The 20086-nt window shown below is 41.2% G+C and overlaps 1 protein-coding gene across 2 annotated transcripts in view; it reads left to right on the top strand.

Moving 5' to 3' along the window:
- Nucleotides 1-20086, top strand: part of Map4k5 (mitogen-activated protein kinase kinase kinase kinase 5) — a 93351-nt gene that overhangs the window by 29837 nt on the left and 43428 nt on the right. For both annotated transcript variants that reach the window (NM_001192016.2, XM_087554387.1), the window contains exons 3-10: nucleotides 8409-8499; nucleotides 8932-8996; nucleotides 12653-12708; nucleotides 14566-14613; nucleotides 14697-14739; nucleotides 15813-15885; nucleotides 18239-18370; nucleotides 19611-19673. In NM_001192016.2, coding sequence (NP_001178945.1) covers nucleotides 8409-8499; nucleotides 8932-8996; nucleotides 12653-12708; nucleotides 14566-14613; nucleotides 14697-14739; nucleotides 15813-15885; nucleotides 18239-18370; nucleotides 19611-19673 — 571 coding nt within the window. The remainder of the gene's footprint in view (nucleotides 1-8408; nucleotides 8500-8931; nucleotides 8997-12652; nucleotides 12709-14565; nucleotides 14614-14696; nucleotides 14740-15812; nucleotides 15886-18238; nucleotides 18371-19610; nucleotides 19674-20086) is intronic.

Below are 20086 nucleotides of genomic sequence, written 5' to 3'. Positions count from 1 at the left end.
CCTCATTTTGGAAATCAGCTAAGCTCCAAACTGGGCTTTGCTTTTATTTTTATTTTTATACTCCAGAGTCAATCTGTTAGTAAATGCCTTCAGTTCTTCCTCCAAAACAAATCCTGAATGTCTGTCTCTCCACACCACCTCCCTGTATGTGTGTGAATGTCTGTCTGTCTGCATTCGCCCATGTTTGTCATAGCTGACTTCTGCTAGCCCTCCCTGGACCTCTAGGGACACTTGAAGTCATACTCAGATGTGCAGCCTTGCTCACAAAATCCTGCATGATGTGCTCAGCCCCTTCTCTGAGCAGGTCCCTTATGTTTCCTCCTCCACTCCTCTGCCTCCGTTCTCTCATATTTAAGTGGCCCAAGATTAAACTAGCTCTTCATTCCACCAGGGTACTGGTGTTTTGTTTAGAAGACTCCTTGCCATTCAGAACTCAGCTTAGATGTCTACATTGGCAACTTAACCCACATCCTTGTGGGGTTGCAGCTTTGCATGGCATGTCACTGCATGATATTGTCCTATATGGATATTTGCTTCTCTCATGCAATATATGATCCACAAGAACAATGGTCTTCGGTCTCCACATCCATAGGACATAGGACAGTCTAAGCACGCACCTCACACACACTCATATTCTTCCTACCAAAGCATGTCTGCGTCTGTGGCCTTTGAAAAAGCATGGACATTATAGTAGACGGTCCTGTCACCCATTCCTCTGCCAGGAAGTCTGTAGCCTCTCTCCTCTGACTGTTGCTGAGCCTGCTCTTGGGTCTGCCTAGAGGCATCTCTCTCCCCTTCCTGGGAACTTGCTTCCTCATTAGGGGAGATTGGCAGTCTGCTCTCATCTTTAAAGCCAGGTTCTTCATGGACTGACTACATTTTGATTTTTGAGAACTCTACAACTTTTTCCCCCCTGAAAATCTGTTCTTTCTCTTTTTTACAACTTTTCTTTTATTATTTCTTATACTTAAAAAAAAAATTTCATTGCTTTTAAGAATGCCAGTTCCAGAGTTCAGTTAAGAGTTCATACTGGGGTTGGGGATTTAGCTCAGTGGTAGAGCGCTTGCCTAGTGAGCGCAAGGCCCTGGGTTCGGTCCTCAGCTCCGGAAAACAAAAACAAAAAAAAGAGTTCATGCTGCTCTTTCATAGAACCTGCGTTCAGTTCCCAGCACCCATATTGTGAAGCTCACATCCATATGTTAACTCCAGTTCCAGGGGACCTGTCATCCTCTTCTGGCCTCCATAGACACTTGCACATACGGGAGGGCGGGGGGGGGGGGATTCTTTAAAAATAAGTAGTGCCAGTTATTCACAGTCCCTCCCCTTACCTATGCCTTGCCGGTTTTCTCTCCAGGCAGATCTGTCTTTAGGCGTCTTTTCTGTAAGTGTATTTTTGTTCATCATGTATCTAGAGCGTACTTGCCTCCTTCAGCATTCCAGCTTGCTTCTGGTTAGTTCCGTACTGGGACTGTGCTCACGGCACCATGATTATTTTATTTCATTTGTTACCTGGATGTCCCTGTGTTCACTTTTCTCCTTTCATTTCCTTAAAAGGTCAAAGCACTGTTGTCTAAAATTTTCTTTCAAAGGGAATGCTTATGTTTTTTGCATCCTGTAGTTGTTTTTTTTTTTTTTGGGGGGGGGGGTTCATGATAAATTTTTGAGTGGGCCTGGTGTTTTTCTTTCAGCATTGTCTGGGAAGCCAAAGTAGATTGTAGTTCCCATGCTTTTGTAACAGACTTTGGGAATGTTAACTCAAAAACACAGTAACATGTTAGTGAATTTTCCTAGGATTCAGTTCAGATATTTTTAAAAAATTCTCTAGACAGCATTATTGAATTCTTAGCTGCATTTAGCAACTTAATAAATTGCACTGATGCCAGTATAAAACAAAAAGCCCTTCCTTGTATTGACTTAGCAGATGAACTGGCTTAGAATTATGTTAGACATGAAAAAGTAGTTACTTGCCAGTGTGACCAGGAGGAGCCAATGTCTGGTAGACCATAAAAAAAGAAAAAAAGAGGGTTTTGTTTTATCATTAAGTACATGAAATGCCATCTGGAGACTTAATAACAACTTTCCCTTCATAGGTAAAATTAGGGTTTAGAATAACTTAGAGTCTTAAATTTCATTACAGCCTTTCTGATTTGCCCTTGGCAGTTTAACTTTATAACATTTAGGTCAGTGTTTTACTGAAACAGATTGCTTCGGAGGCTCTTCATAGTACTTTCAGAAAGGCTAAGGTAGGCCCAAGGATAAAGATAAACACAGAAAGTCACTTCTTGACCACTAAAGTGAAGTCAGCTGTCTTTCTGCGGCCCTGTGTTCTTCTTGTCTTTTTAATATACAGAAAAATGATTATTTTCAGGATGATTTGATTATCTGTCTCATTTTTATAGTAGACTCTGTATTAACCAATAGCCGTCACCTTACACATACTGGCATGAGACAGGATTTGGGTTCGACTGTGATCACCACTGTTGTGAGCTTTAAACCGCAGTTTTCTGTTCTTTGGTCAGACCTCAGACATACTCTAGAAAATTCGGCTGGTCTGATGGCGAGTGGTGTGTGCCACCGTGATTTCCTGTGTTATGTTTGAGTGCTTAGTGTAGCCTGATGCTTGCTCCACAGGTCTGTGGCTGGTAGTGACCAGCAGTCAAGCAGAAACAAAAAACCCACAAACCGTTCTCTTTCTTCCTTTTCTCCTCTATCTCTTTATAGTTATTAGTTGTGGTTTGTTGTTGAGACAAGGTCCCATGAGTCCAGGCTGTCATCAAACTGGCTTTGTAGGCCAGGCCCCCATCTCCATCTCCCAAATGCTGGAGTTATCAGAGTGTATTACTGCACCTGGCTCTACAGAATCTTTATTTATTCTTTATTATGTTATCTACTGTGTTCAGTTTCACCATGTAGTACTGACTAGCTTGAATTCACTATGTAGACCAGAATGGCCTTGAACACAGAGATCCTCCTGCCTCTGCCTCTTAGGTGCTGGGATTAAAGGTATGTGCCACCATACCTGGCAAGAATATTCCTTAAAATTGGCAATTTAAGGTGTGTTAAGTGTTATGAATCTTGCTTACAAGGATGGATTTTTCTTTTTTTTTTCTTTTTTTTTTTTCTTCAGCTTTTCAAGACAAGGTTTCTCTGTATAGCCCTAGCTGCCTTGGAACTTGCTTTGAAGATGAGGCTGGCCTTGAACTCAAATCCTCCCTCCACTCCTGGGGTGCTGGGACTAAAGTTGGGCACCATTATACGTGGTTCTAAAGATAGATTTTAAGAAAGTCTTTGTCCTGGATAATTAGTGTGATGTATTTTTTTTTTCATTTGCTCGGTTTTTTTGTTGTTTTTGTTTTTTTTTTAATATGGTTAGGAATATTCACGAAGTAATCCGGTATTTTACAATAAAAAGTTAAGTGCACTTCCTTAGTTTAAAGTGTTATAAATAAGTGGGACTGTGCTAATATCTCTGAATAGGTTTTTTTTTTTTGTTTTTTTGTTTTTTTTTAATTATGCTACCGGGAAATCCTGTTTCCTGGAAGTGTAAGGAGAGAATGTGAGAGGGGAAAGGTCAGGACGGGCATAGAGATGGCTTTGAACAAAGTCATCAGCTGCTCTAGGTAAGTGGGACATTCTCGCTTCCTGGAACTCTATTTAAAAACTTAATGACCTTTAAGAAAAAGAGAGAACTAAACAGTTTTATCTTTTTTGTTTTTTGGCGCGCGCTCGTGTGCGTGTGCGTGTGCGTGTGCGTGTGCGTGTGCGTGTGCGTGTGTGTGTGTGTGTGTACCCTGATTCTTTCCCTTATTCCCATGAGACAAGGTCTTTCAGTGAACCTGGAGATAGGCCGGCAACTAAAAGCCTCCAGCCATCCTGTCTTTGCCCTGCACGCAGCACTGTGGCTAAAAGCACGCGATGACCACATCTGCTTTTTGTTGAGGGTCTGGGAATGAAAGCTCAGGTCCTTATGCTTGTGCCCCAAATACTCTTATTTACTGAGCTAGCTCCCCAGGCCCATAGTTTCCACTTCAAAAAGATTTTATATGTCTCCTCTGTGTGTAAGTGTGTGCGGGTGCCCACGGGTGATGGAATAAGGCATTAGTTCCTCTGGAAGAGCAGCCTGGCCTCCTAACTGCTGAGTCTTATCTCAGTTGTTCCCATCCGTAGATCTCTACAGTATAAACTATTCGTAGCCCTCTCTCTCTTCATTGTTTGGAACTTCCATTCTGAACTGGGTGGGTGTTAGTAGTCCTCATCGTCATCATCATCAGTGAAGCGCATCAGAAGCTTTATTTTAGGGAACAGAGATGGCTCAGCAGGTAAGACCACTTTCCATGCAAGCATCCTAGGAGCCCAGCGACAGAACTTAAGAGTTCGTTCTTCTCATCCTGGCTGGTTTTATGTCAACTTGGCACAAAGAGAAGAGAGAACCTCAATTGAGAAAAAGCCTCCCTAAGAGTAGCCTATAGGCAAGCCTGTGGAGCATTGATTGATTGATTGATGATTGATACAAAGGGCCCAGCCCATGACGGGCAGGGCCATCCATTGGCAAGCAGTCCTGCAGTGTTTAAGACAAGCCAGGAGGAGCAGGCAATAAGCAGCATTCCTCCATGACCTCTGCTCCCATCCCTGCTTCTGTATCCCTGTCTTATGTTCCTGCCTTGCCTTCCCTCATGATGGCTGAGAGTTCTAAGGTGAAATATACCCTTCCTTGCCAATCTTGCTTTTGATCATGGTACTTACCACATCAGTAGAAATCCTAACTCAGGGATCTAACAGCTTCTTCTGGCCTTCCTGGGTACCTGCACATGCATACACACACACACACCCCCATGGCTATTAACCCCTTAGTGGATATATCATTTTCACATACATTTTTCCATTCCACAGGCTGCTTAGTCTGTTGACAGGGTCCTTTGAGGAACAAGAATTCTTAAAGCTTGATGTATTCCTGTCTTCTTTCACTTTGGTTCTCTGTGCTTTGGTATCATACCTAGCAAATTCCAAAACCTATTGTCCCGAGTCTTTTACTAGGATGTCTTGTAGGAGTTGTGAGTTATGGTCATTTAGGTCTGTGATTTGTGTTTGCTTACTTGGGTCTGTTTTAAGTTTCATTCTTTTACATGTGTGTATGCGGCCTTCCCAGCACTGTTGTTAAGTAAATTATCGTTGGCCATGTACATGAGGGCTTATTCTGGGTTCTGTTCCTTTTGTCTGTGTGTCTGTCTTTATGATAGTAGTGAACTGTTTTGATTATCATAGTGTTCAGTACATTACGAAATTGGAAATGCCGAGTCTTCCAGTCTTGTTCTTTTTAAAGGTTGGTTTTGGTTGTTGAGGGTTCCTTAAAATCTCAGGAGTTTTGTTTTTGTTTTATTTTTCCTGCTTCTAAAATAATTGTTGGGATTTTCATGGGGATTACGTTAAGTAAGTGGCGTTGAGTGTGGAGCAATCTCTTCTGTTTGAGTCTTCGTCCTGCAATGTTTTCTGGTTCTCAGTGTGCACCTTGTCACTTCCTAGATTCATTTTATCCCCGGGTTTTTATTTTTTTGGGGGGGGTGCTATTGTAAATGGGATTGTTTTCTGTGGTCCCTTGCTCCCATATGAGAACACTAGCTCACTGTGCTGCAGGTGTGCTGGCTTCCCTAGTTTGGCAGATTTGTAGTAGAATCTTGAGGGTCATGTCATCTGTGAACGTATTGTTACCTGTTTCTTTCCAATTTGGGAAGTTTTAAAGTGATTTTTAATGATGTGAACAGTACTTATTTTTTTTTTTTGTTGGCTGAAAATAGTCTGTTAAGTTACAGAGTATGGGTCACAGATATGGTAGGAGGACCCACATAATTACATACTTATAGAAATGGGAGCAAACATCAAAATGCCAATGATCAATGTGTATCTAGTTGGTAAGTATGAGTTATTTTTATTTCATTCTTACTGTTTCTCTGTATTGACAAAACATATGTTGTTATTAAAAGCAATTCAGCCCAGTTGTAACTTTTAATGATTTAGTTATTCAAGTTATGTCTGGTTCCAGTGTCTGCCATGCAGTATGTAGAGTTTCCATCCCTCTCTGATCCCCTCTTGGCTGACATGAGCACTCTTCCTGGGGTTTCAGGCTAAATTCTCCAACCCCATGATTGAAAGAGGCCAGGTGACAATCAAGTGGCCTCGTGGCTCCCAGCTTTCTCTGTTCCACTTTGGTACTGCTAGCAGCTGCCCTTACCAGAGTCAGGGAGAACACACCAGAGGCTTAACCAGGGTTCACAAGGACTTACTCAGCTGCATGGTTTCCAAAGTTTATGACTGAGAAGAATGGTAGTCATAGAAATTCCTAGCTTTTGATTCTAGATCCCATTTTTACTGAGACTGCTAATAACTGAAAACAGACTCATTTTTATAGTTCAACTTCTCAAGAGACCGAAGTGATCCACCCAGGTTCCTTCAGCAGCCAGATGACTTGGCACAGACAGTAGCTCTTGCTGGAGAGAAGGACATCATTTTAGAAGGGCTGGGGGTGACTAGTAGATGGTTCATGGAGTCCTTTAAAGTGTGTTTGACAAAAATGAAATAGGGTGAGAAGTTGGCTTTAGGAGAGATTAGAACCATAGCACACATTAAAGTCAAAGCACTTGTAATATATTTAGGTGGGAATGAGAAGGCTGCTAAAACCAGAGATAAGGGTTTCCGTGGTTCTTGGGTCGTTAGTCTCATCTTTAATATGGCCTGGATATGATGAAACTCACCTTGAGAGCACAACTTAAAAGTCATTTCTACTGGAAGAAGCAGCCTGCGTCCTGCAAAACCCAGCACACAAGCCCAGTGCCTTTCCTATGCACCAGCAGTGAGCATGTTGAAAAGGAAATTGGGAAAGACTAAGCAAGAATAAGACTGATCAACTAGGTGAGAGACTAGACAGTAAATGTTGAGCCGGGACCAGGAGGGGGTTGAGCACGCTTCCCACCAGCCTGATGACCTGTGCTCAGTCCCTGGAGCTTACATGGGGGAAGGAGAGAACTAACACACAAAGTTGTTTGCTCATCTTCACATGTGTGTAAGTGCACACGCGCGCACACACACACACAAACACATACGCACACACCACCCTCAAATGTAATTTTTAAAAAATGCAAACATTGAAGCAAAATAAGCCAGACCTAGAAAAATAAACATCACATGTTGTTAATACATGAAATCTAGATTTAACAGTGTGTGCCACAGTACAAATAGAGCAAGTCCAACAAGGAGTTATGATCGTAAGTAGATGTGCATTGCACATTGAACCTAATTTTATAAAACAAACGCTTTTGTACACAAAGGGACATAGAGTAGTGGTGGGTGAAATTGGGGCAGGGAAGATGGCTCAGTGGGTAAATTGTCATCCAACAGTAGGTACCTGAGTTTGAACCCCTAGCATCCACGTAAAAAGTGCTGCTGCTGGTGGTGGTGGTGGTGTGCCTGTAGCCCAGTACTGGGAGACAGGCAGAGGATCTGGGACCCACAGGCTGACCTTGCTAAGTCAGCAAGCCCCAGGTTCATTGAGAGACTATTCCAAACTAAAGTGGAAGGTGATGGAGGACACAGCCAGCGCTGACTCTGAGCTAACTCTACAGGCAAGCACACAATTCTCACTACCCGCCCGTCTCCCTGGCCAAGTGAGGGATGTGGGTGCCTTCATTTCCCCGCCTTCATTAATGTATAGATCACTCAGAGATGACTATAACTCAGTGGTGGGAGTACTAGCCTAGCATGTGTGAGGTTATATAATGTATATTATGTAAATATTAAATAAAATCTCAAGAGTTAAACTATACCCGACATCAAATAGGCACAACAGATAACACTGTAGCATTCATTCCAACAGCTGCAAAATAATGTCTTTGTAGCTGGTCTTTGGCTACTTTGTGGGTTCTTCTTTCTCCCACTCTTCTCCACCCTTTTCCTCCCTTTCAAGCCCCTAACACTAGATAGGAAGAAAAAAGGATGCTGATTAGGGGTGTCAAGTTCCTTGGGGAAAGTTTGATCTTCACTGTCATGGTATCCAATTTCTTCTTCTCATTTCTTTGTGCACGACTACTTAAAAAACCGAAACCAACCAATAGCTACCATCACCACCACTCTCAAGGCCCTAGCATTTATAGACCCTCTGAAAAGTCCCCAGAACCCCAAACATCACACAATCACAGAAACTATCTGCAGCTGGCAAAATCACGCCCCTGCTAGAGCATGAAGCAAATCATAGCTGCTGTGGACAGTCTGAAGCAGCCCACATCCCGTGCCTGGGATTAAAATGAAAACATAGTCCTATAATTTTTCTGGGATTTTCAGAGAAACCAAAATTCTGACTACAAATCTCATATTTCTTCATATTTGGAGTAGCATAGTGACCAACTTATTTTGTTTTTCAGGTGATGATTTTTCTTTGATTCAACAAGAAATATTTATGGTTAAAGAATGTAAACATTGCAACATCGTAGCCTACTTTGGGAGCTATCTCAGGTAAAATATGTGTCATCGTTTGATCTATCTTTTATTTCCTCTTTCCCATTGCTCTCCCTTCCTCTTGTGTAAATGCTATTATATATGTGCATTTTGAAAACATTGTCCAAATTTCTAAATCTGTTCTTGCCTTCTTCTTTCCCTGCTATGTAAACATTAGCACCTCTGTGTGTATGACTGTGCCTTGTCTGACAGCCTCAATGGAGCACTGTGAGCGATAACAGAAAACAGATCCTATCCTAACCTCCTCCAAACTGAAAGAAATCCGACCTGATGCGCTCCTGTGTGTGCTGAGGAAGGATTGCTCTGCCCCTTCCTGTTGTCTGTAGAGCACCCTGACCCCCAGTGTGCTGAGTGTGGGAGCCAAGGGCCTGTACAGTACACATTCGGCAGCTGGAGTCCTCAGTTAATTCTCTCTCTCTCTCACATTAGTAGGGAAAAGCTGTGGATCTGCATGGAGTACTGCGGTGGCGGCTCACTTCAAGACATCTATCACGGTACTGCTGCTGCGACTTTGTCTTAAGCCTACTCAGACCTTTAGTGACTGTTGTTTGACATTTCTACCTAACAAGGGCAGTGAGTGGTGTAGACTCAGTCTCTAACATCCTTTCCCGTCCCCAGAGACAGGTGCAAAAACAGCAATTCTTAATGTCGTTCCTCATTGTTCAGCCAATTTTATTCGAGCCTGAACCAAGAGATCCATAAACACCTGTACGGTATAAATTTTACTCCTTACCTGGCGCGGTGTATGTTCTTACCCCAAATGCCTCCGAGGCCAACCAGAAACATCAGGACTGAAAACCGGACTCTGCCTAGAAATGACATAAATACTGTTTAGATGTAGCTTCTAGGAAGGCAGTGCCAAGGAAGCTACCTAAGCTTTGTTATCATAAAAGGAGTCAGCCGGACAGAACTGTCAGGGCAGAGTTCATCACTCTAACAACTTCTGTTAGAATATGAGTTTGAAAAGAAAGAATATCAGTATGCTCGTAATTTAGACAGTTTGCTCAGCTGACTTGCTCTTCTTCGTTACCCGTTTTTGTGAGGCCACAGGTTCAGTTTTTCTGTGGTTGGCAGCTTCTTGAACTGCTAAAATTTGTAAAAAATAATTAAATAAACAAATATCTTGGTTCTTTTTTTTTTTTTTTTTTTTTTTTTCGGAGCTGGGGACCGAACCCAGGGCCTTGTGCTTCCTAGGTAAGCGCTCTACCACTGAGCTAAATCCCCAACCAACAAATATCTTTATGAAATATTTTTTCTTTATTTAATAAAACCTAAAATTCTTACATTGAAAGTCATCAGCATCTGCTGATGTGGCTTCTGCAGGAGCCATGAAGATGTAAAAGCACTGTGTTAGTCCAGTGCCGTAGCTTGTGAAGCTCTAAGGTTTAGACTATCAGGTGACCAGTGGCGAGTACCTAACTGACCTAACAATGTGGCATGGCTGTGCATATACTGGCGTGAGTGTTTCTCCTCAAAAATATGTATAGCAGTTGATCATGCTTAGGCTCTTGAATTTTTATTTTTATAAATATGCATGAATATAAATACATAGGAAAATGAGAGGATTATATGCCAAAATCCTAAGTGACTGCCTCTAAGGAGGGAAAAGTGGAGCTCAGAAGTAAATTCTGAGTTATGATAAACATATATTATTATATCATTCAATTGCAAACTTTAAAGTTGCCTAATTTTGTCACAATAAACAACCATAGCAAATAACAAAAAGTCTTGGCTACTCAGCCTCTATTTTTTTTTAAGTACAGAAAGTACTGTGGTGTAGGCTGTCCCTTAAGAGCTTTAATGAGAGCCTTTGTGATGGTGGTGCACACCCATAGTCCCAGCATTTAGGAGAAAGAGTTCAAGGACGTCCTTGATTATGTACGGGAATGATTCAGGGCCAACCTCGGCTACTTTGGACCCTGTCTCAAAAGATAAAAAACTTTTCAGTAAGCAGTAACCCTACTTTTAAAAAAGAAAGAAAACTACTTTATTCCCTTAGTATTTCATTTTATATGTGTGTGTGTGTGTGTGTGTGTGTATGTGTGTATAATATGTAGAGAAACTACCAGAATGAATATTTTTTATCCACTTATTATTTTAAAGAAATATTAGTTAAATAGTAACATTTATATATCATTGAATTAAAATTATTTTCTAAGATTTTATAAAGTTATGATTTTTAGAAAAGTTTTTATTTAGATGTAATTTTTGCCTATCTCTACTTTTACAAATGTGAGCCATTGAAAATATGGTGAATACATCTGACGAATTTCACCACTTTTCTCTTTTATGCTGAAGAAGTGTTCTGAAACATTTGTATGAAATTTGTTTGCAATATTGGAGCAGGGCAGTGGTGGCTCAAACCTTTAATCCCAGCCCTCAGGAGGCAGAGGCAGGAGTTTTTCTGTGAGTTTGAGGCCAGCCTGGTTTACAGAGCTAGTTCTGGCACACTAAAGGCTACATAAAGAAACCCTGCCTTGAAAATCCAAAAATAAGGGCTGGAGAGATGGCTTAGTGGTTAAGAGCGGTTAAGGACTGCTCTTCCAGAGGTCCTGAGTTCAGATCCCAGCAACCACATGGTGGCTCACGACCATCTGTAATGGGATCTGATGCTCTCTTCTGGTGTGTCTGAAGACAACAACAGTGTACTCATATAAAATAAATAAGTAAATAAATAAATAATAAACATAACAGAAAGGGTGGGGAAAATAAATCATTTTTTAAAAAAATCCAAAAATAAAATAAAAATAAAGCTTGATTACTTGTTTTTAGTTGAGTATAAGGAGTATTATTCCTTTAAGTACTACACTAAAAAGCACAGTAATTTAAATTTAAAAAAGTATGCACATAGGCAGATCTCTTATGAGCTTGATTTACAGCCTGATCTACCCAGAGAGTGGCAAGTTCCATGCACCTATGCACGTAATGAGACCTTAGTTCAGAAAGATAGTTGTGTGCGTGCATGTGCATGTGCATGTGTACATGTTCATGTGCATGCATGTGCGTGTGTGCGTGTGCATGCAAAACAAAGTGGCATCGCTCCTTACATCGCTATTTCATCAGTTTACTAAGAATCAAACTTTTGTTTGGGAGTTGGTGTGATCAGTCAGAAATTAAACAAAGCTGAGGTATTTCCCCATGCAAAGATGTCATGGCGCTCAAGTTTGGGTCTTAGCACTGGCAGGCAGCATTCCTATTTCCTCTCGTGTACAAAAAGCACTGATCAGAAGCTCCTGATTGGATACTGACATAAGGATTTTATATCTCATGTTAGAGGAAGATCTGCTTTCCATAAATAATCTGGTTCTTTTGATCTTTGGTAAGGTTCTGAATCAGGTGCCCCTATTCTGAGAGCTATGTGAAGAGTTGTACTAGAAAGATTACCTTGACCCCTGAAAGCATATACTTTTCAGAGAGTGTCAACACTTATTACAAATAAGAGGAAATGTTAAAGGTTCAGAGGATAAAGAAGTCATTAGACTAGTTTCCAAATGGCTACTTTTGTTTGTTTGTTTGTTTGTTTGTTTGTTTGTTTTATGTATGAGTACACTATAGCAGTCTTCAGACACACCAGAGGAAAACATCGGATCCCATTACAGATGGTTGTGAGCCACCATGTGGTCGCTGGGAATTGAATTCAGGACTCCTGAAAGAGCAGCCAGTGCTCTTAACCACTGAGCCATCTCTCCAGCCCCCAAATGGCTTCTTCTAACTAAGTTTTAAGGTTTTTATATTATCTTGTGTTGTGACTATGCACTGTTTTGTGTGCACATGCACTGCATATGCATGATCTCGGGGGTCAGGAGTGCTCTGTATTAAGTAATTCACGAACATGGTCAGCCATGCTTGACTGTGAGAACCAAGCTTACAGTCTTAGTTCTCTGTGGACCTGCCTGTGCCACTTGCATTAAGTTTTACACATAATGGACACTTTACACTCTCACTATCCAGAGCTGTCTGGGAATAAATCTCTTATTTTCAGACTTGACTTTAAAATTCTCAGTGTATGTTTCATTTCTTAGCTATGCAAATGCTGTCTCCTCTTAGTCAGAAGGCATCCAAGGTACATGCAGAAGTTATATGCTGCTTTATCATTCTATAATGTTAACCTCTAATGACAATATGTTGTTTGTTGTTGTTCTCTCTCTAGTTACTGGACCACTATCTGAACTGCAAATAGCCTACGTCTGCAGAGAGACCTTACAGGTACTGTATTTGCTTAAGTGGCTAGAAAGGCCGTTTGACAATTAGTGACTGTAAAATGGGGTTCGTCCAAAAGCTGAAGAGTAGGACAGTGCTCTCCAGTTCATCCTGGGTGCTCTAGTGTGTAAAGCTAGTTAGTGCTTTCCTCATGGGTGATTTGCAAGGATTTATTCAGGCAGATATTGAGGACACAATGGCACTGAAGTGTAGATGGCCCTGTGTGGTAGGATACTTGGGTGGCACGAGCTGAGGAAAGCTATTCCTTGGCATTGTTTAATGTGAGTTGTCAGTTGTAAGGAGGTGTCTAACTTTCCCCTCAAGCTTCATGGGTGTGAACAGAGCATTCCTACAGAATTGGGCATGTGCCAGATGTTGTTCTGCGTGGCATTAATACAGGTCTTGGTAGCAGAGCGTCCTTTTGTGAGTTCCATCAGCGTATGCAAGCAGGCCTGTGCTTCTTCACTCCAGCGCCTGGGAGAAGTTTAATATACTAAGTGTATCTTCACTCCAGACTCGGCATCTCTACACTGCTTTTCCAGTTCTCTGAAAGATTACTCATTGCAGAAATTGGTGTTAACAATATTGTTCATCTGCTTTAAGGCTTGGGGAAGGGTCACAGCTGACGCTTACTGGGTGTTGCTTCCTTGACTGTGCAGTTTGTTTAGAAGTGAAATCAATGTTCTGTGTAGTTCTATGTAGAATATGTGCACCTATGTAGTTGTTAATTTTAAAATGAACTAGATTGATCAGGTCCAGGAAATATTCTAGTCAGTTACACAGTCATTCCCTTGTGCTGCAAGACGTGCTGTTCCCAGTCTACGGTGAGACGAATGCAGGTAAATTCGCCTCTGTACCTGAGGTCATCTTTCGTGTCCATGAGGGATTGTTTCCAGGACCTCCAAGAGTACATAGATCTATAGCTATACACCTTTCATATAAAATGGCAAAGCGTCACACATAACCTCCCACCCGCCCCTTGATCATTGAGATCACCTGTAAATCATTTACAGTACAGAGCTCATGAGCCATGAATGCTGCCTGAGTCATTGTGTTACTGCTGTTCAGGGATAACAAGGATGTCTGCATGTATATTAGTAGTAGATGTTTTTCTCAAATATTTTCAATCTTTGTTTGTTTAAATCCATGTATACAAGTGGGAGAAATGACTCGAAATGTATTTTTCCACAATACAAACCTAATAGAAATATATTGTGTTTAATAAAATATAGGGGTTGGGGATTTAGCTCAGTGGTAAAGCGCTTGCCTAGGAAGCGCAAGGCCCTGGGTTCGGTCCCCAGCTCCGAAAAAAAGAACCAAAAAAAAAAAAAAAATATATATATATATACACACATATATATACATATATATATATATATATACATATATATATATATAAAAACCTAATCATGGGTTCATAGCAAAGAATCGACAAATTAGTTTTCTTTATATTTTAGTTTCTGAAGTTCATTGTTTTTCTAAGTAGCAAATAGGATGCTAAACCAAAGAGACAGATCAGCCCTTTGGATTTACAGTCAGACCCAGTAGCTAGGGCCTGCTGTATGAGTCTAGTTCCCTGCGTGTGAAACAGAGCTTTCCACAGTGACCTCCCGGACCTCTTCCAGTTTTAAACTTCCGCAAAGCTAATAGACTTCTACATTTGGTCAAAATGAAGTAACACAGAGTAGCAATCATAATACCACCCAAAACAGTACACGAAACTCAGCAAAATACATGAAACAGTGGTTTTCAAGAAACAAGACAGAAGGCCACGGCAGACAGAAGTCTAGTTTTCCTTATACAGTAACTCAGGTAGACATTCTATGCTGTCTTTCTAACTCATATTCTTTTTCTTAACTTCAGGGTCTTGCTTATTTGCATACTAAAGGCAAAATGCATAGAGATATCAAAGTAAGTTCACAATATATTCAAATTGCTGAGTTTTGAAAGAAATTGTATGTTGCTAGTTAATAGTATTTGTGCTTTCGTTTTAGGGTGCAAATATCTTATTAACAGACCATGGTGATGTAAAGTTAGGTATGTTATTTTGAGTTCTTAATTTTTTATCAAGAAAATTAAATGATATTTAAGTTTGAATAGGTTTATATATATATATATGTATATATATATATAATCATAATGATGATTACCTGTGATACCTATTTTATTCCTAAAGGAGAAAACTCTCCTGAACTTCAGAAAATCTCTTAGGTGAAGAAAGTCCTATTCATAAAGCTATCAGTCTTGTTACTTATGGTAGAAAAATACAAACCCATGGAATACTTTCCAGCAAATCATAAATATTTATGAAAATATGTGAGTAATCTGGTATATTAAATAGCAACAATGAACTAAATAGTATATTTAATTTTTATGACTATCTTAGATAGGGTTTCATTGCTATTAACAGACACCATGACCAAGGCAACTCTTATAAAGGAAAACATTTAACCTGCAACCTAGCTTTCAGGTTCAGAGGTTCTGTTCATTATTGTCAAGGCAGGAACATGGCAGCATCCAGGCAAACGAGGACCTGGAGGAGCCAAAAGTTGTACATCTTGATCCAAAGACAGACAGGAGAAGACTGGCTCCCCTGAGGCTAAGAGGAGGGTCTCAAGGTCCGCCCGCACAGTGACACACCTCCTCCAACAAGGCCACACCTACTAATAGTGCTACTTACTGGGCCAAGCATATACAAACTTCCACAATTACCGTGTTTAATAACAAATATAAAATTTTATGTACATAAGAAAATATTCTAAAAAGTAGCAACAAAGTAATAACCTTGTACTGTTTTAGAATTCAGGTGTATGTTTTCTGCATGTTTTTAGTTTTGTCATTTTCCCCCCAATTAACTTCTTTGTGCTTGTAATTAAAATAATTTAATTAGCCTAATACAATACATTTTTCATTCTAATAAAATTTTAGGAAATTGTCTTTTAATGAATATGTCACAAACCAAGTAAGGGCAGATCTTAGTACTAAATTTATGCACAGTTCTTGACATTAATACCTAAAATATTAATGATGCTGTGCCAAAGGTGAAACTTAAAAATGCTAGTTGTGTCAAAAAGAACTCAACCGATTTTCTGCTCTTTTTCCCTTGCCAGCTGATTTTGGTGTGGCTGCAAAGATCACAGCTACCATTGCAAAGAGGAAGTCCTTCATCGGCACCCCTTACTGGTGAGGCCATATTGCCATAGTCCTTTGTCATTTCTTCATGCTTTGCACTGAACCCTAATTCTTGCTTTTTAACTGTTTATTGCTTCTCTGTGAGTTTCACATCATGCACCTCAGTATCACTCATGTCCCCGTCCCCTCATACCTGCCCTTAACCCATGCAACCTCCCTCCCTAAAACAAAAAAATCCACAAACAGGCACAGAAGACAACTCATTGTGGAAGCTATAGTGTGTCACAGTGTGTCCCACAGTACATTCCTCCATCCACACATCTTCACTTGCAGATCTGAACCTTAATTCTTGATAATACAAATGACCACCAATGGCCAAGAGACCTGAGTGCTACTGGATACTTTCCTGGGCTTGATTGTGCTATGGGACTTTGATTCTTCATAGCATCCAGCACGATGAAGGTCTATGTAGAAAAATGGAGTTCTCGGGGCTGGGGTTTTAGCTCAGTGCTAGAGCGCTTACCTAGGAAGCGCAAGGCCCTGGGTTCGGTCCCCAGCTCCGAAAAAAAAAAAAAAAAAAAAAAAAAAAAAGAACCAAAGAACCAGAAAAATGGAGTTCTCAAAAGAAAGACTTCTTGTATCTCTTCCAATCTTCGGTTTTAATCAAGGACTATACTTCCCGTTGTTAAAACCTACACATCTGATGCTGGTGTCCCGCAGCCCCACATGTGTGGTGTGGCCTGGTGACTACCACAGTAATTTCTCTAAAACACTGCCAATCTTCTGTTGAGGTATAATAGAAGACCTCACATTAAACATTGAGTGTGAGCCTAACATGTGCCTGTAATCTCAGAATTCGGGAGGCTGACACAAGAGGACTGCTGTGAATTTGAGGGTAACCTGGGCTGTGAGACCCTGACTCAAAAGAAAAAAAAAGGCAACAGAATCGCTTAATATTTAAAATAGTGCAGTGAACACCATAGCAGACAACATTCAAAGTTTGCGTTAAATGTTGGGTTTGTTTATATATGGTGTTTGGCTAATTTATTATTTTGAAAGTAATTTAAAGTAATTCTATACCTTATAAATAATGCCAAAATAAATTGTGTAAGGGGATTGGAGAGGTGGTTCAGTGATTAGTAGCACTGGATGCTCTTCCAGAGGATAGAGTTAAATATGAAAGTAAAATAGAGCTGGGCATGGTGCCGCACAGTCTGTGAGTGTTAGGCCAGCCTGGACACAGCCAGTCAGCTTTACATAGTCTCAATGTGCCCATATGTCCCCTGGGTAGTGTCACCTACACCTCATGTGATCACCGTGTGTTTTGAGGTTTTTGGATTTTGTTTTGTGCGGGGAGGGGGGTATGGGTGGTGTTATTGAGACATGATATTCTTTGTAGCTCTGGTTGCCCTGGAACTCGAGATAACTCCTGCTTCAGCCTCCCAAGGGCTGTAGTTACAGGGGATTGCTACCACACCTCTGCCTGCCTGGTTTCACTCCTCTCACTGTGTTTCACGGTGCCGTGAGTTTTTGATTAAGCTGCCTCCATAATTATGTCTTTCAGTGGGTCCACCCCATTTTCACAAGGAATTCTGAATTCACTTGTATAAAAGTTAGGTGGTTCTTATCTGGACCCTACCTTGGCAGTTTGTTTTCAATGTAGTTTCCAGACTCCCTGAGCCCTGAGTTGTGAAGATGTTTTTTTAATTTCAGACCAGATTTACACTTTTGTAAAATGAATTACTAAAATTTAGTAATGTGTTTACACAAGAGAGGGCTCCTCTGTTTCTGTACTCGTCCCAAACAGTAACAGGCTGTGTGTGGCTCTTCCCAGGTCTGCGTCACAGGTGAGTCCCACTGTGCCCTCCACTCTCCACAGCCCCCTGCATTTGCTGGGGTTTCCTCTGATGTGTGCAGGCACACCTTACCCTCAGCTTCCTGCTGGCTTTTTCTCGAGGTTTCCCCTCCTCTGGGATCATTGGCCTGCAGGTGTTAGCATTCCTTAACACAGACTGGAGTAGAGCAACAGTGTTCTTGGAGCGCAGGATTCAGAAGAGGAAGGGAGGATTTTTAAATAGGGAATTTTCCTTAATTTTTAATTTTTTATGGTTTTTGGTGTGTGTGTGTGTGTGTGTATTTTGCCTGCATGTACATGAGTATACCACATGTGTGCCCATGGAGGTCAGAAGAAAGCCTCAGATCCCCTGGAGCTGGGGTGCTGGCGAATCCCTATGCAACCAGTGCACCTAGCCACTGAGCCATCTCTAGCCACCAGAAATGAAATAGGGGAATGGGGCAGGGTGGTAAGGCTTCGTTCCTTCTTCCATCTATGAACATAACAAAGAGTATCGTGTTTTACATCATTTAAGAAAATAACAAGTGCTGTGCTCACTGATCCGTCTAGGATGGCTCCAGAGGTGGCAGCGGTGGAAAAGAATGGCGGCTACAACCAGCTCTGTGATATCTGGGCAGTCGGGATAACAGCCATCGAGCTTGGAGAACTTCAGCCGCCTATGTTTGACCTTCATCCAATGAGGTGTTCTCATTATTTACAGCACGTTGGGGATGAACTGCTGATTCCTCGGGGTTCCGAGCTCATTTTCACGTGTATCGCACTAGTAAAGTACTGTAAGGGCTCAGAACTAATGTCGTGTAACCTGCTCGGGTCTGGGGAGCTGCCTCACTGTGGAGGCTGCTTTCTACACAACTATAGACCTATGCTCGGAACCCTAGCACCCTTATAAAAGCTGGGGTGTCGGGGACAGGCAGATCCCCAGAGTTTTACTGGGCAGCCTTTCTAGACAAAACAAAGCTCCGGGGTTCTGTGAGAGACCCTGTCTCCCAAAATAAGATGAAGAAGAGTAAAGGAAGACAGCCCTCTGCACACATGGGCAGGGCGAGCACGCTCTCATTCATTGCACACAGGTGAAAAGTAAACACTGCACACATGGGCAGGGGCGAACACTCACACATATACACTGCACATACATTCATGGGCAAGTTCTCCTTCCTCTCTCAAAGGTGAATTCATAGAGCACTCTTGTAGGTTAGCTTGTAAACAGTAAGATAGTATAAGAATTTATTGTCCAAATAATATCAGGAAATGGATATAATTTGCCAGAGTAATTATAAATGCTAGGCTTTGCTTAAACCTAAAACTTAATTTTAAAGTAATGTGTCAGTGCTGTGTAATAAGCAAATACACAATTACATAAATATGCCTGCACTGTACTATGAGCTGTACAGGTAACTGTGGTAAGGAAGTGTACATTTTACGGCCTTATTTTGTGAATAAGGCCCTGTTTGACATTAAAGATCTTTTTTAAAGCTAGCAGAAGTATTCTAGAACCTTCCCAAAACATGAAAAAAGCCAAGGACTGCAGCAGAAGTGCTTGTCTGGCTTGTGCAAAGTCCAGGGTTTGACCGGCGGGGTCGTCAAAAAACAAAACATAAATATCAAAAAATTCCATGTCCGGGCTGGAGAGATGGGTCAGCAGTTAAGAGCACTGACTACTGTTTCAGAGGTCCTGAGTTCAATTCCCAGCAACTACATGGGATCCTGTGCCCTCTTCTGGTGTGTCTGAAGACAGCTACAGAGTACTCATACAAATAAAAATGAATAAATCTTTTAAAAAAAAATTCTATGTCCAAAGCAATGTCTTCAGTGCCTTTCCATGAGGAAGTCTTACACAAATTTACAACAGAATGTTCAGTCTGACTATTAATTGCAATGATAAAGTGTCTAGTATTGCCTCTAACTGAAGTTTCTATTTCAGGGCTCTCTTCTTAATGTCAAAAAGTAATTTCCAGCCTCCAAAGCTAAAGGACAAAACTAAATGGTGAGTTACAGGTTACACAGTGCTGTAGAATTGTCTTAGTTCCTTATGCTCTCAGTGACCACTTCGGGGGCGCACAGGCGATGAGCGACATACCCTGTGTGCATGGCTGTCCCTCATTGAGCACGTGGCAAGGGACCAGGTTTATTTTCTAGTCATCCCTGCTGTTCACCATCAGCCACTCTCCACTGTACTGCTGTCTGGGGTGAAAGAAATGTGCTGAGGGGAGGGCTGGAAAGGAATATCTGAAGCGTTTGGGACGTTTTTTGGGTTTTTGTTGTTGTTGTTGTTGTTTGCCCTGTTTTTCATTTTCACTAATTAAATATTATCTTCTCTGGACTGTGATGTCTGCAAACGTTTCCCAGATATGGTGACACCCAAACCAGTCCTTCTGGTCTTGGCTCTCTCCGTAGTGC

Source organism: Rattus norvegicus, chromosome 6, assembly GCF_021556685.1.
Source record: "Rattus norvegicus strain SHRSP/BbbUtx chromosome 6, alternate assembly SHRSP_T2T, whole genome shotgun sequence".
Lineage (NCBI taxonomy): Eukaryota > Metazoa > Chordata > Mammalia > Rodentia > Muridae > Rattus > Rattus norvegicus.
The sequence above is the reverse complement of the archived record's forward strand: the minus strand, read 5'-3'. Positions and strand labels throughout refer to the sequence as shown.